Source organism: Crinia signifera, chromosome 12 (genome assembly GCF_055691185.1).
Source record: "Crinia signifera chromosome 12, ASM5569118v1, whole genome shotgun sequence".
In the NCBI taxonomy this organism is placed as follows: Eukaryota; Metazoa; Chordata; class Amphibia; order Anura; family Myobatrachidae; genus Crinia; species Crinia signifera.
Genome location: NC_139228.1, coordinates 43,189,676 through 43,202,156, shown reverse-complemented (window position 1 = coordinate 43,202,156; position 12,481 = coordinate 43,189,676). Strand labels below are relative to the sequence as shown.

Below are 12,481 nucleotides of genomic sequence, written 5' to 3'. Positions count from 1 at the left end.
ATGTTGATCCCTGGATGGGCCTGTGTTGCCCGAAAACCTGTCGGATTAAAACACTTATTTTGCTTTTCAAAAAATCCTGTGTGTTTGAAATTTCTTGGCTACAAAGGGACTGTTTGTGTCCGTGCTGGAAGGAACCAGGGTAGTACAAGTCTTATTCGACGTGGAGTGCCGGACCCCAAAGTATGTATGTATGTATGTATGTATGTATGTATGTATGTATATATATACATACACACACACACACACATATATAGGGTTTCATCTGTAAAAACAAAGAGTGTACTCCTATGATAAAAAGAACCCGATTTTAAGCAATTCATGTTTTAATAAACAGCATTTTTATACACGTAAATATATGTATGGTTCTTATGGAATAGTATTGTGCGTATGGAAAGACAGAAATAATCATTGTAATACAGGGCGCCTGACACTATTGTGGTAGTATATACACACACACATATACAATATATATATATATATATATATATATATATATATATATATATACACACACAGCACAGCAGGCTATTATTACTACTGTACCCTTGCTGCTGCTCATTCATGTTTTTAGCGCCGCCTACCGCCGCCGCCATTTGGGTCCCCAGTGCTGTGCGCTGCCGCCGCTTGCTGCCTACCTACTAAGGACAGGAGGATCATGCGTCATCCTTGTCCTGAGTGCCGCGGGAGCAGCTGTGTGCGGCCGCGCATGCGCACCAGCCTCCCACGGCCATTTTAAGTTTGGGCGAGCCGGGCTGGCCACGGCCATCTTCAAAGTGGGCATACTGCAGCGGCCGCAAACCGCGTAGATGGCGATCTGCGGCCCAGCAAGGGAGGGCGAGCGGCCTCATATTAGTTAATTGAGCCGGCCCACCGGGAAAATCCCCGGTTTCCCGGCAGGCCAATCCGCCCATGCGTAGGCCAATCGCAGCAGGGCACAGGGCTTCATGGGTGTCAGGTGAGGAGCTATGCTTTGTGTCCCAACACCTTTTTAAAAATAAAAATCTATGGCATCAATGGAGGGAAACCATCTGGTTCTCTACCATTGATGGAAAAATCATAAGAACTCGGCCATAAACCATCTATGGCAGATGGCCATCACTACCCCACACCTCAGGTGGGGAGGGGGAGCGGGTGTCGATGCGGCCGCCGATGTCCTGCTCCAGGGGTGGGGGGCTTGCAAGCGCCCCACTGTCCTGCTCCACGGGGAGGGGGGGGGTTGGATGCGTCCACCGCTGTATCAGTCCAGGGGGAGTGGGGGGTGTGTGGCCAACCTGCTTCACACACATGGCGTGGGAGGTATTGAGGTGGGCGCACTTACCTGGCTCTGCGGGGGGAGATGATTGGATGCGGCCGCCGACGTGCCGTTCCACGGGGGAAGGGTGCCCCGCCGCTCACCAGATCCACGGCTGCTCACCTGACTCCACAGGGGGGGGGGGGGGCTGCTCCCAAGTGCCGCCCTCCAGTGGCTGGCGCCCACAGGCAAATGCCTAAAGCCGTCTAGTGGTGGTGCCGGCCCTGCCCATACCCCACTTCCTGACTGTCTCAAATAAAATGTGCAGGAACAGCATGGAGAGACTTGCTGAATTCAGAACATAGACGGCTAATCAGCAGCTAGCAGCACAGACTGCAGTTTATATGCAGAGCAGAACTCAGTAGACAGAAAAATCATGATACTGGTGATCTGGGCTAAACCCAATAGACAACTCCTGAGATACAGGACAGATGGCAGATTCACATAATAATATTAGTCAGGATCACAACACAGTGTATGAAAAATGACAGTCAGGAGCTGGTTGGTTCTTTATCTCCATCCTAGGCTTTTAGGCCATACACACAGGGCAAATACAGCCCTATTTCTAAGCGATCTCTCTAGAATCTCAATCACTTAGAAATGAAGCACGGATCCCCCTGTTGTATGGGCGATGGCGATTCGCGGTCCCACACGTCACTATCGCCTGACTACATTTATGCTGCATGCAGTACAAATCTAGTCATCACCAGTGTTCTCTCAATTGAGTGACAGATCGCTCAGCACATCACTGCAGCAGCGCTGTGTGCTGAGCGATCTAAAATGTATGATTATCAAGGATAAATCGGAACAAATCTCAGGCGTTTGACATCCCGTGCACATCGGATCAGAGTCCGGAGGTCGGACGGGCTGCACATAAGATACATCTTATGTGCAGCCATCAGTGGCACATCGTGGATGCCCATTCATTTCTATGGGTATTTTTTTATTCTCTTGCAGCCCAGCTCCCAGCACCCCCTGCCTGCTCCCGGCTCTTGCCGTCCCCCCGCCCTGCTTACCCCACCTGCAGCTCCCCGGGATTTTGCATGTGGTAAAACACATGCGATTTATCACATGTAAATAAAATGTTCCTAATTGTATTTGACCTCTCCCGGGGAGCTGCCGAGGGACCTTAGGGTTGGCCTAATGTATGGGGGCATTTAGAGGGAAAACCCAATGAATAATAGGGCCTACACATAGCGATATGCAGGCATTTTCTGTGTGATTTTACTTAAGTACACCGCTCAGAAAACACCCCTACTTCGCTACGTGTGAAGTACCTATAAAATTCAGCCAAGGGCTTCTTAATTCGAATTGTAGGCGGGTCATTTACTTGCTGAATGGCAGAAAATGCATAATAAATAGTCTGTCTTTGTGGATCATAATTCTAGTAAACAGGGATATAGGAATAGGGTGCTCTGAGAAGAGAAAGCTGCTACAATTACATCACAGGCCAGAACTTGCAACCACACAACAGTGACATTTCCTGTTATACAATGGGTACATTGTACAGGCTCCAGAAAATCAGCTACTATCAATTAACTTCTAGAACACGGGTGTCAAACACAAGGCCCGCAGGCCAAATCCGGCCCGCCAGACCTCGTCATGTGGCCCGCGCGAGGAGACAGCACGCAGGGGCAGTGTGTCCCAGCTCCTGCCTAGGCCACCTCCTCTCACCCACCCCCCACCCCGCGCACACTCGCCGGATCTGCGGGGTTGGTTGCTGGAACTGGGACGTCACGCAGCTGGCGATCCGTGCTGGACTGCTGGTAGTAGCGGTAACCGTGTGTGCGAGGCGGCTGACTGAAATAGGTTAGTAGTGTATAGCTCGGGCTGGTCGCTGTACGTGGGGATCTCTGTCACTGAGGGTGACATTTACACACCAGGCCATGCTCTCCTCTAGTCACTGCGTGTCTATCTTGCTAGCCCACATTAAAATGTCTTTCCCAACATGGTGTCACCTCCTCTAGCATCCCTAAGGCAGCTCTGTACCTTCTGTCCCTGTCTACCACTGAACCCTGCACCTCAATATAATTAGTACTGGATGTGGAATTAAATTTCTGCAGCATAGCTCTGTGTTTGATGGCCCACCATTTTTGTTATCGCATTATTGTTATATGCATGTCCTGTTTCATACTGCTCTAAAGTACACCTTGTACAAGTTTTCTGTCATTTGTACTTTTGATGCGGCCCCCGATGAATTTGACACCCCTGTTCTAGAAGGTGCTAAATAAATAAGCAGTAGCTTCTGATTGGTTGCCCAAAACAACATTCCATGTGAAGTAGAACTCAAATCTTAGTAAATTTCCTCCTATGACTGTCAACATTCCGTGCCCAACCACAGTCATTTATGCTTGTTTCAAGGCTCCCAACCTTGGCCAAGTGGCCTCACACGCTAAGGCCATCACTTATCTATGCCGGACCACACATTCTCAGTAGAGCCCTTCGAAGAAGCTTATATTAGCACCTTGAGCAACTATTATAATTTGGGGCTTGGCTATAACTATCAGTGGCATAGCAGGGTGGCAGTGCATCCTGTGCCAGGCTCACCCCCTAAGCAGTGACATCATAACATCATGCCTAACGGTTTTGGACACCTCCTTTGGGAAGTAGAGCATTCTAAGGACAGAACGGTACCTGCCAAGAGCATCCATTGAATGTACTGTTCCAGGCACTCTGCAGGCATCATATAGCAGTAATGGTGCCACCACCAGGATCCTGTACGCTTTGTTATAGTTACTGTCCTGATAACTACACAAAACAGCAAATAACACTTTTTTCAGATATTTATGGCTATTTACCATCCATAAAATGACATTCAACATCAATACTTTGCCAAACCATTACCTCACAATGACAGGACAAACAAGATACTTTGTATATAAAACATCCACTTTACCTGTGAAACCACAGACTCTGGAGTCAGCACTTCCAAAGATCGGACTGTGGAATATATTTTTGGTTTATCCACTTGAAAGGAACCGGAGATGCGACTTCCAGTACGGGAACGAGACACTGAGGCGGGCCTGGAAATGTCATCCAGACTTCCTTTCACTATATCCATCTCCAGCAACCAGGCTTCAGCTGAAAGGAATGATCCAGATGTTTCTGTCATAAGCGAAGTAACATTAAACTGGGTAGAAGAGAACCACGCTGCAGCCAGCGCATTAGAACAATTATAGCAATGGCCCAACCTGTAGCTAACAACTGGAACACTAGAATGTTCACAACACACACAAGGTAGCAGCGCCAAAGCTGAAAGACACAGCAACTACATATATTAAACAAAAATCTATATGAAGAAAAGTTTACAGCAGGCATGTCCCAACTGTGGCCCCCCAACTTTTGTGAAACTAGACATCCCAGCATGCCTTGCCATAGTTTTAGCATTCCCTAATAGCAAAACTGTGGCAAGGCATGATGGGACTTGTAGTTTCACAACAGCTGGAGGGCTATAGTTTGGATATGCATGGTTTACAGGCTACATCAGGGCTGGGCAATTGCGGCCCTCCAGATGTTGATGAACTACACATCCCAGCATGCCTTGCATCAGTTTCAGCATGGTTACATAGCAAAACTAATGCAAAGCATCCTGGGATGTGTAGTTCATCAACATCTGGTGGGCCGCAATTGCCCAGCCCTGGGCTACATATACTAAAAAGTGTTGAGAGTGCAAAGCCACCTATTTTCAGCAACATTGCCTGCAGGAATGAAAATGGCAAAATATAAAATGTTATGATTTTGCGTTCAGTATTTTATATTTGGTAGCCAGAATTGCTGAAAATCGTGTTGAAAATTTACCACGTAGTAAATATAGCCCCCCCCCCCCCCCTCCCCCAATATGCACTGCACTGGGTCCCCGCTCATTAGCTATGTACAGGGCGGGACCAGATCAGCGCTCACTGCTGCTTGGGTTGCCTGTCAGTTCAGCCAGCGGCGGCCACCACAGACCCCGTTGGCACCGCTCGCCCAAGCTGCCGCGGGGTCTTCCACATATGTAGCTATGTCACTGGTTATAACTTCAACATAGGAATTCCAAAATAATCTGTTACCTTGTACTTTAACAGTGATCTGCCCATACGTGTGGTCAATGATTATCCACCACTTTGAGCTGACCTACAGGTCCATTCAGTGTGGTCACCCACGTGTGTGTCCAAACATCACATACTCTAGGTGTTTGATGCCAAGGTATAATATAGTATCAATACCTTCATACAGCTCACTCTAGTACGTGGGTGTGGTATGCATACCCAACAGTCAGGATTGCAACGGTCCTTCAACATTGGAATCCTGACTGTCAGTAGTCCGACGGGGGGGGGGGGGGGTGAAAGCACATCGGAGCCCCTTGCGGGCGCATTGGGCTCGCCACGGTGCAGGCTTGGCGGCTCGCTGTGCTTGGCACAGGTTCTATTCTAACTATATGGGGGTTGTGGACTCCCACGAGGAAAAACAGCCCCCATCAGTTGGGATCCCGTCTGTCGGGCATTAAGCAGTTGGGATTCCAATATTGGAGAAACAATCACTGGAATCTCGACTTTTGGAGCGTCATCTGGCACCCCTAGTACATACTCGCTGTCCAAATATCCACCGGGAGCCACACTGGTGATTCGTGCCTGACCTGGAATCTGTCATGAGCTGGGAACCCTCCTCGCCCTTTGTTTTCATTTCAGAATTTACAGTATTTTGTCTAAACGCTATGTCCCAGTTGCTTCCCCCACTGTCTGTTGCTGAAAGTCATGCAGAGCCTTACAAACCATTAATAATTATAACAATAATAATCATTTGGAATGAAAAGGGATCAGGAAGACTGGGCCCTGAAGAGGAACAGCTGCAGGTGCACAATGTGTCATTTTGGATACAAATAATAGATCTGGTAAAATCGTGAGTTTAGAATATTACCAAAAAAGTTAACAACATGTAAATAAAAAAGCTGTACAGCATATAAGTGATAACTGTAATGGACGCATTTTCTGTTATTATCCCCTTCCATCATATACAGAATGCTCTGCACCAGGGCTTTTCCCTCCACTGATGATTGCACTCACCAACTGACAAGAAAGGGGTTTCACCACCGGTAACTGCAATCATTTAATGGAGGCGGAAGTCCAGGTGCAGAGCATGGTGTAATGTATCTTATGTAATTGGCCATGTTGCATGGCCTGCCACTGGTGACTGCAGTCATTAATGGAACACCTGGGCAGTGCATTGTGTACCTGATGAAATGCGCCATATTGGAGGGCCTGCCACTGGTGACTGCAATCATTAAAGGTACCTGATTAAATGGGCCATGTTGCAAGGCCCGCTATCAGTGACTGCAATCATTAAATGGAGGGAGAAGTCCAGGTGCAGAGCATTGTGTACCTGATTACATGGGCCATATATTAGGTCCTACATTAGAGGTTGCATAAAATGGTTAAAAATAACATAACAGCAGCAGCTATAATGGTATCACACATCCGTCAAATACCAGTAATGTAAAACCCTTAACCCATACAAAGTGACTGGCTGGCTGCCAACACTGCATGCTTGCACACCTTACTGCGTACCATACTTGCCTACCTGACCCTCTCCATGAAGGAGAAAATGTTCTGTTCCTGGACTTCTCTGGTAATGTAGGATTGCCATCACCTGTGGTGAAAAAACTTTCTTATCAATTTCCTAGCTCACCACAGGTGATGGTAATCCTACATTACCAGAGAAGACCAGGAGTATTTTCTCCCTCATGGAGAGGGTCAGGTAGGCAAGTATGCTACGTACAGTATATACCCATACCTCCCAACATAGGCGTGCACCATTGGAAGGGCGTGTCCATCACGCCTACTGGGCGTGTTCATCATTGCGTATTATTATACATAATGCCACACACTGTAACGCCCATTAGACATAATGCCACACACAATAATGCCTATCACACATGCCACACACAGTAATGCCATCTCACAGTTATGCCCATTCCACATTATGTCAGGACTTGACAAATCTTCGCATAATAGGGACGGTGCGCGCCAAAAATTTACACCGTAATGCATATTACACATCACACAGCCATTACATAGTATACCACATTCCATAATGCCCATTACACGTTATGCCACACACTGTAATTTTTATGAGCCTCCCATCCATTCTGAGACTGTAGGCAAGTAGGACACAGTATACATACGCACAGCTGATACACACACATAGTATACATACAAACAGCCAACACATACACACTCATAGTATACACATACAGAGTCGTCCGTCCCCCCGCACATAGTATAGATGGGATGCGGTTAATTTCCCGGCGGTCGGGATCCCGGCGGTCGGAATCCCGACACTGGAATCCCGACCGCCGAAATCCCGAAACTTTCTCCCTCCGTGGGTGTCCACGACACCCATAGAGGGAGAATAAAATAGCGTGCCGAGCGTAGCGAGGCACCGGGCCCGCTGCGTGGCGAGCGCAGCGAGCCCGCAAGGGGGGGCGATCCATGTCCCCCCCTTGTCGGGATTTCGGCGGTCGGGATTCCAGTGTCGGGATTCCGACCGCCGGGATCCCGACCGCCGGGAAATCATATCGGATCCAGTATACATATACACAGCCCCCTATGCACACGCAGGACACAGGTATATACATACAGAACCCCCACACACATAGTATACATATACACAGCCCCCTACAGTATATATATATATATATATATATATATATATATATATATATATATATATATATATATATATACATATATACACACACACTGCAAATAAGGATGTCACTCCGGGTCTTTCTTTGTGCAAAAAAAGGTGCTTTACTGCTGCCTACGGCGTTTCAGGACTAGCCCGTCTTCAGGACGTACACGACGGGCTAGTCCCGAAACGCCGTAGGCAGCAGTAAAGCACCTTTTTTTGCACAAAGAAAGACCCGGAGTGACATCCTTATTTGCAGTGTATATGGTGGAAAGTACTTTCTCTCCGGATGGGCACCTGGGCAAAATAGACGCACGTTTGAATGAGGAGTGCCGGACCCTGCATAAGAAAATTATATATATATATATATATATATATATATATATATATATATATATATATATATATATATATATATATACACACACACACACACACACACACATAGATGTACTGTAGTATACACAGAGCCCCCTCACACACACACACACACACACAGCATACATATACACAGCCCCTCTATGCACACACACATGCAGTATACATACAAAAATCTGATACATACACACACACACACACACACCCTTTTGGCATAACAATAAAAAACAGGCAGCATCATTAAAGACAAATATAAAACAACTTTTTATACCCCCCCCCCCCCCCTTCCCAATAAAACAAAGCCATAGACTGCCAGATGATATACAAACCCCCCTGTTCCAGCACCTCCTGAGTCCAGGTAAGCAGAGCAGAGCAGACCTGCAGCAGGCAGGAAGTCCTCAGTCCCTCCTCACCCAGGCAGCGAAGCTGTGTACGTCAGCTCCCCCTAGAGGCAGCCAGGGGCCTCAATAGATACAGATTGTACTGTATCCTGCTGCAGCAGCCCGGCTCTGCCACGTCTGTCACACACACTGCAGCCGAGCTTGCTCCGCTCCCCCTGATGTCGGCTCTCGCTGCAATTGTCAGGGGGTGCCCATCATTAGGAGGTGCCTGTGCACCCCTGGCACCCCCTGGGCGCACGCCTATGCCTCCCAACATGACCCTCTCCAGGAGGGACACATTGCTCTTTTACTGGACTTCTTCCAAATTTATGATTACCATCACGTTTTAAACAGGTTAATTGATAACAAAGGTGCTTCACCACAGGTGATGGCAATCCTAAATTAAGAGGGAGGTCCAGGAATAGAGCATTCTGTCCCTCCTGGAGAGGGTCATGTTGGGAGGCATGTATACCAGATCCCTCCATATGTTACAATGGAACCTGCTGCTGAACCACAACTCACAGCGTGCATGCTTCAGGGGCTAATCATTAACGTCGGTGACGTCACTCCGTACAGCTGTCCACATGCCCAGCTGTAAGTCACACTCGGGACTCACCTACTATGCAAAATCCACCACAGCCGTCCTCCAGCCTGTCTGCAGCAGCGTCCACTGTTGCTAGGTTACCGGCCTTCATGGTGTATCACTTCCCAGCACCACGTGATACAGCTACAGTGGCCTGCGTGCTGAATCGTCAAATTGCAATCCGCAGAGTTGTAAATGTGTATTAGGCTGTGTAATACGCACCTCATAATACGCCTGCAATACACCGTGTATATTGCTATTATGTGATACGCATGCAGTCTGTAAATAGTGATTGTCACCTTTCTTTGTACATGGCTGTAGTATAAAGTCAGATAGATGCAATGTAATGTATTACACAGCTTTATGTGTACAAAGCATTTATATGGAGGATGTGTTTGTAAAATGATTAACTTAAGGGTTCTTAAACTATTTTGCTCTGGAACCCATCAGACCGTAAAAATGATTACAGGAAACCGCAAAACGGCTGCTACATATGTCGTCAGCAGACCGCACATGCACGGCCGCATTGTGGAGGCACAAATGCACTTAATCACACAATTGCAGAGATGAGCCCAGGTCAACCGGGCAATAACCCATGTTTGAGATGTAACATAAAAGAAAACCTGGCACTAGTATTGCTACTGCCATAGCCGTAGGTCTCACCTAAAGGCCCTCATACACTGGGCCTATTTCGACGAATCAGACCGTCAAATTGGCCCAGTTTGATGTCCCCTCAGGTGCAATGCATGGTCCTGAGCCGGTGGTCAGTCCTGCTGGCCGTCTGACCACCCAACCTCAGACCTCCCTCCCATTGGGGAGCAGGGTCACATGTAATCCATGACAACAAATGGTGATGGATCGCATGTGTCCCTGTCACCCGGAAAGGTCCCGGGGGGCTCACAAGGTATTGGCTGGCTGTAGACTGCTGCGAGACATCACAGCAGTGTATGGCCACCTTTACAGTTAATGACCCTGCCCACTGCCTCTGCCCTACTAGCAGCGTCCCCCGCCCTCCATGTACGCACCCCCCTACTCCCTCCACCTGCCAGGAGCGCTGACACTGCCTACCTGCTCCGGATCCGCCGCCGCCTCTGTGTCCCCCGCCAGCCACCTCACAGAGTCCCCTGCCCAGCCGCACATGCCGCAAATGTTATGTGCAGCCGGTCCGACCACCCGACTCCGATCTGATGCGCATGAGACCGCGCATCGGGTCGGACCGGGTGTCTAGACATGCGATTTGGCCCGATTTCACCACCCGATCGGGAAGAAATCACATAGTGTATGGGGGCCTCAAGACCAGCACCATTTTGTGAAGAGGAATGTGTAACGAATACTGGTGCCCCTGTGCCACAGCAAATCTTGACCAGTAGAGTATATTACATAGATGCCAGACCCCAGATACAGGAGATAACATTTAAAGTCAATTTATCAGTGTAAATAAAAGCTGGAACACTGAATGACATGTACCCAGCAAGACAGACAGCGGCAGGGACCCAGCTTCGCCAAGTGCATACATACCTGCCGATGCCAGCCACGACAAGTGACAGCAGAGGGAGAGCGGGGACTGTACTACATTCCACAGGATAGCCATGGCTGGATTAAGGCCCTAATGGGCCTGGTGCTGAAAAGGTTCAAGGGGCTATTACAGCGGCGGCTCCTACCTCGATGTAGGAGGGGGACTGCCGCTGCCACCATTACTCCCACCTCCGCACATGAGTAGTAGCTTCCTCAGTGCTGGTCCCCAGCTTCTATGGGCTGATTCGGCAATTAGATGGTTGCCTCTTCCCACCTGGCCTGCTGTACCCAGCTATGTACTGGTATAGCAGGCTTTATTTATATAGATTTTTGTTAGCTTTTCTGTCATTTGTATTGTATACAAATGATACTGTAAACTCTAGGTTCCCAAAGCCAATCCTTAAGACAACCCAACAGTCCAGGTTTTAGGTATATCCATTCTTAGCCATATTTGGCTTAATTAGTACCTCAGTCAATTTGATTTAATCATTTGTGTGGAGCCATGGATATACTTAGAATCTGGGCCATTGGGATGCCTTGAAGACTGCATTTGGGAACCTCTGCTGTAAAATAAGTTAAAAATTAACAATAGTAATTTTGAAAGTAGTGAAAATAAAGTTTTAATTTTAAATGTCCATTAAACACTGATCCTTATTACCCAGCAGCATATTTAATTTAGTATCACAGGCTGTAGGTATTTAACATTACTTACCCCTCCGTAAGGTACAGCGGCACTCTGCTCTAACGACTGTTCACTACGCAAATTCACGTACACAGTGGACAGCAGCATATACCAAGGAATAGAGTGAACGTGCTCTCTTTACCTTTTATTCTTTGAATCAGGGTTCTCGCATTCCCTGGGGACCCAATATCTGACTCTGCGCTGTCTTTGTATAACAGAGCCAGTTTGGTCACCCCTGAAAACAGCAGAAACCCCCTTTTTCTAGATTCCTGTACCTGTGACGCTCGCAGGGTCCGCTCAACTGTGCACTTATCTGACACCCGCCATATGCACAGGCAGCAGCCACTTTGTGAGTACCAACAGCTCAAATACTTCATCCCTATCTAAACCCTATTCTCTTTTTATATCTGACTTATACAAGGAAATACTGTGTTGTCTGACAGGGAGCCCCTTTTTCTGATATAATTACTTATTGATATTTATCTACGTGAAGACCAATTCTGGTCAGTGAAGGCGTGTTTTTGTCTGATAAATGTGGAAATACATTGAAACTTACCCTTATATTTAAAACATAGAGGCATTCCAGCTCACATTTCAGACTTCCACAACATTATATTTCACTACTTTTCTCATTGTATATATTAATATATGTTATCTGTATGTCTTTGTCTTATGTCCGTCATTTGATCCACCTATAGGATCATTTTTAGTATTAATAAAGTTTAATCTTAACTGATACTATACTACTAAGAAGAATGTGCCCCACCCGGGAGACTTTTTCGATATCCTCTCTTGGATATCACCCTCTTTCTGATGCTCTAACGATGGCGGCTAGTCGCTGCAGGAGACCAGCTGTTTTGTCAAGTATGTCATTCAGTCTGCAAATGTGCATGACTGTCACCTGGCAGGGACTGAGCAATGAAGGATTCACAGAAACCAGCAAGGCTGTTGCTGGGTCCCCATTGCCTACGATACTGGAGTGAATC

General features: G+C 47.4%; 1 protein-coding gene across 8 annotated transcripts in view; it reads right to left on the bottom strand.

The window, feature by feature from the left end:
* FSIP1 (fibrous sheath interacting protein 1) overlaps positions 1 to 9,459 on the bottom strand; it is an 83,155-nt gene extending 73,696 nt beyond the window's left edge. Inside the window, exons 1-2 of one of the 8 annotated variants that reach the window (XM_083167226.1) lie at positions 9,332 to 9,459; positions 4,188 to 4,372 (exon numbers count right to left, since the gene is read on the bottom strand). In XM_083167226.1, the coding sequence (XP_083023352.1) occupies positions 4,188 to 4,372; positions 9,332 to 9,410 (264 nt within the window). In that variant the 5' untranslated portion in view covers positions 9,411 to 9,459. Of the gene's footprint in view, positions 1 to 4,187; positions 4,397 to 8,664; positions 8,991 to 9,237; positions 9,262 to 9,331 lie in introns of those variants that run through there. The other 7 variants (XM_083167228.1, XM_083167230.1, XM_083167227.1 and 4 more) reach the window with 7 other exon arrangements.
* Positions 9,460 to 12,481: the final 3,022 nt, after the last annotated feature.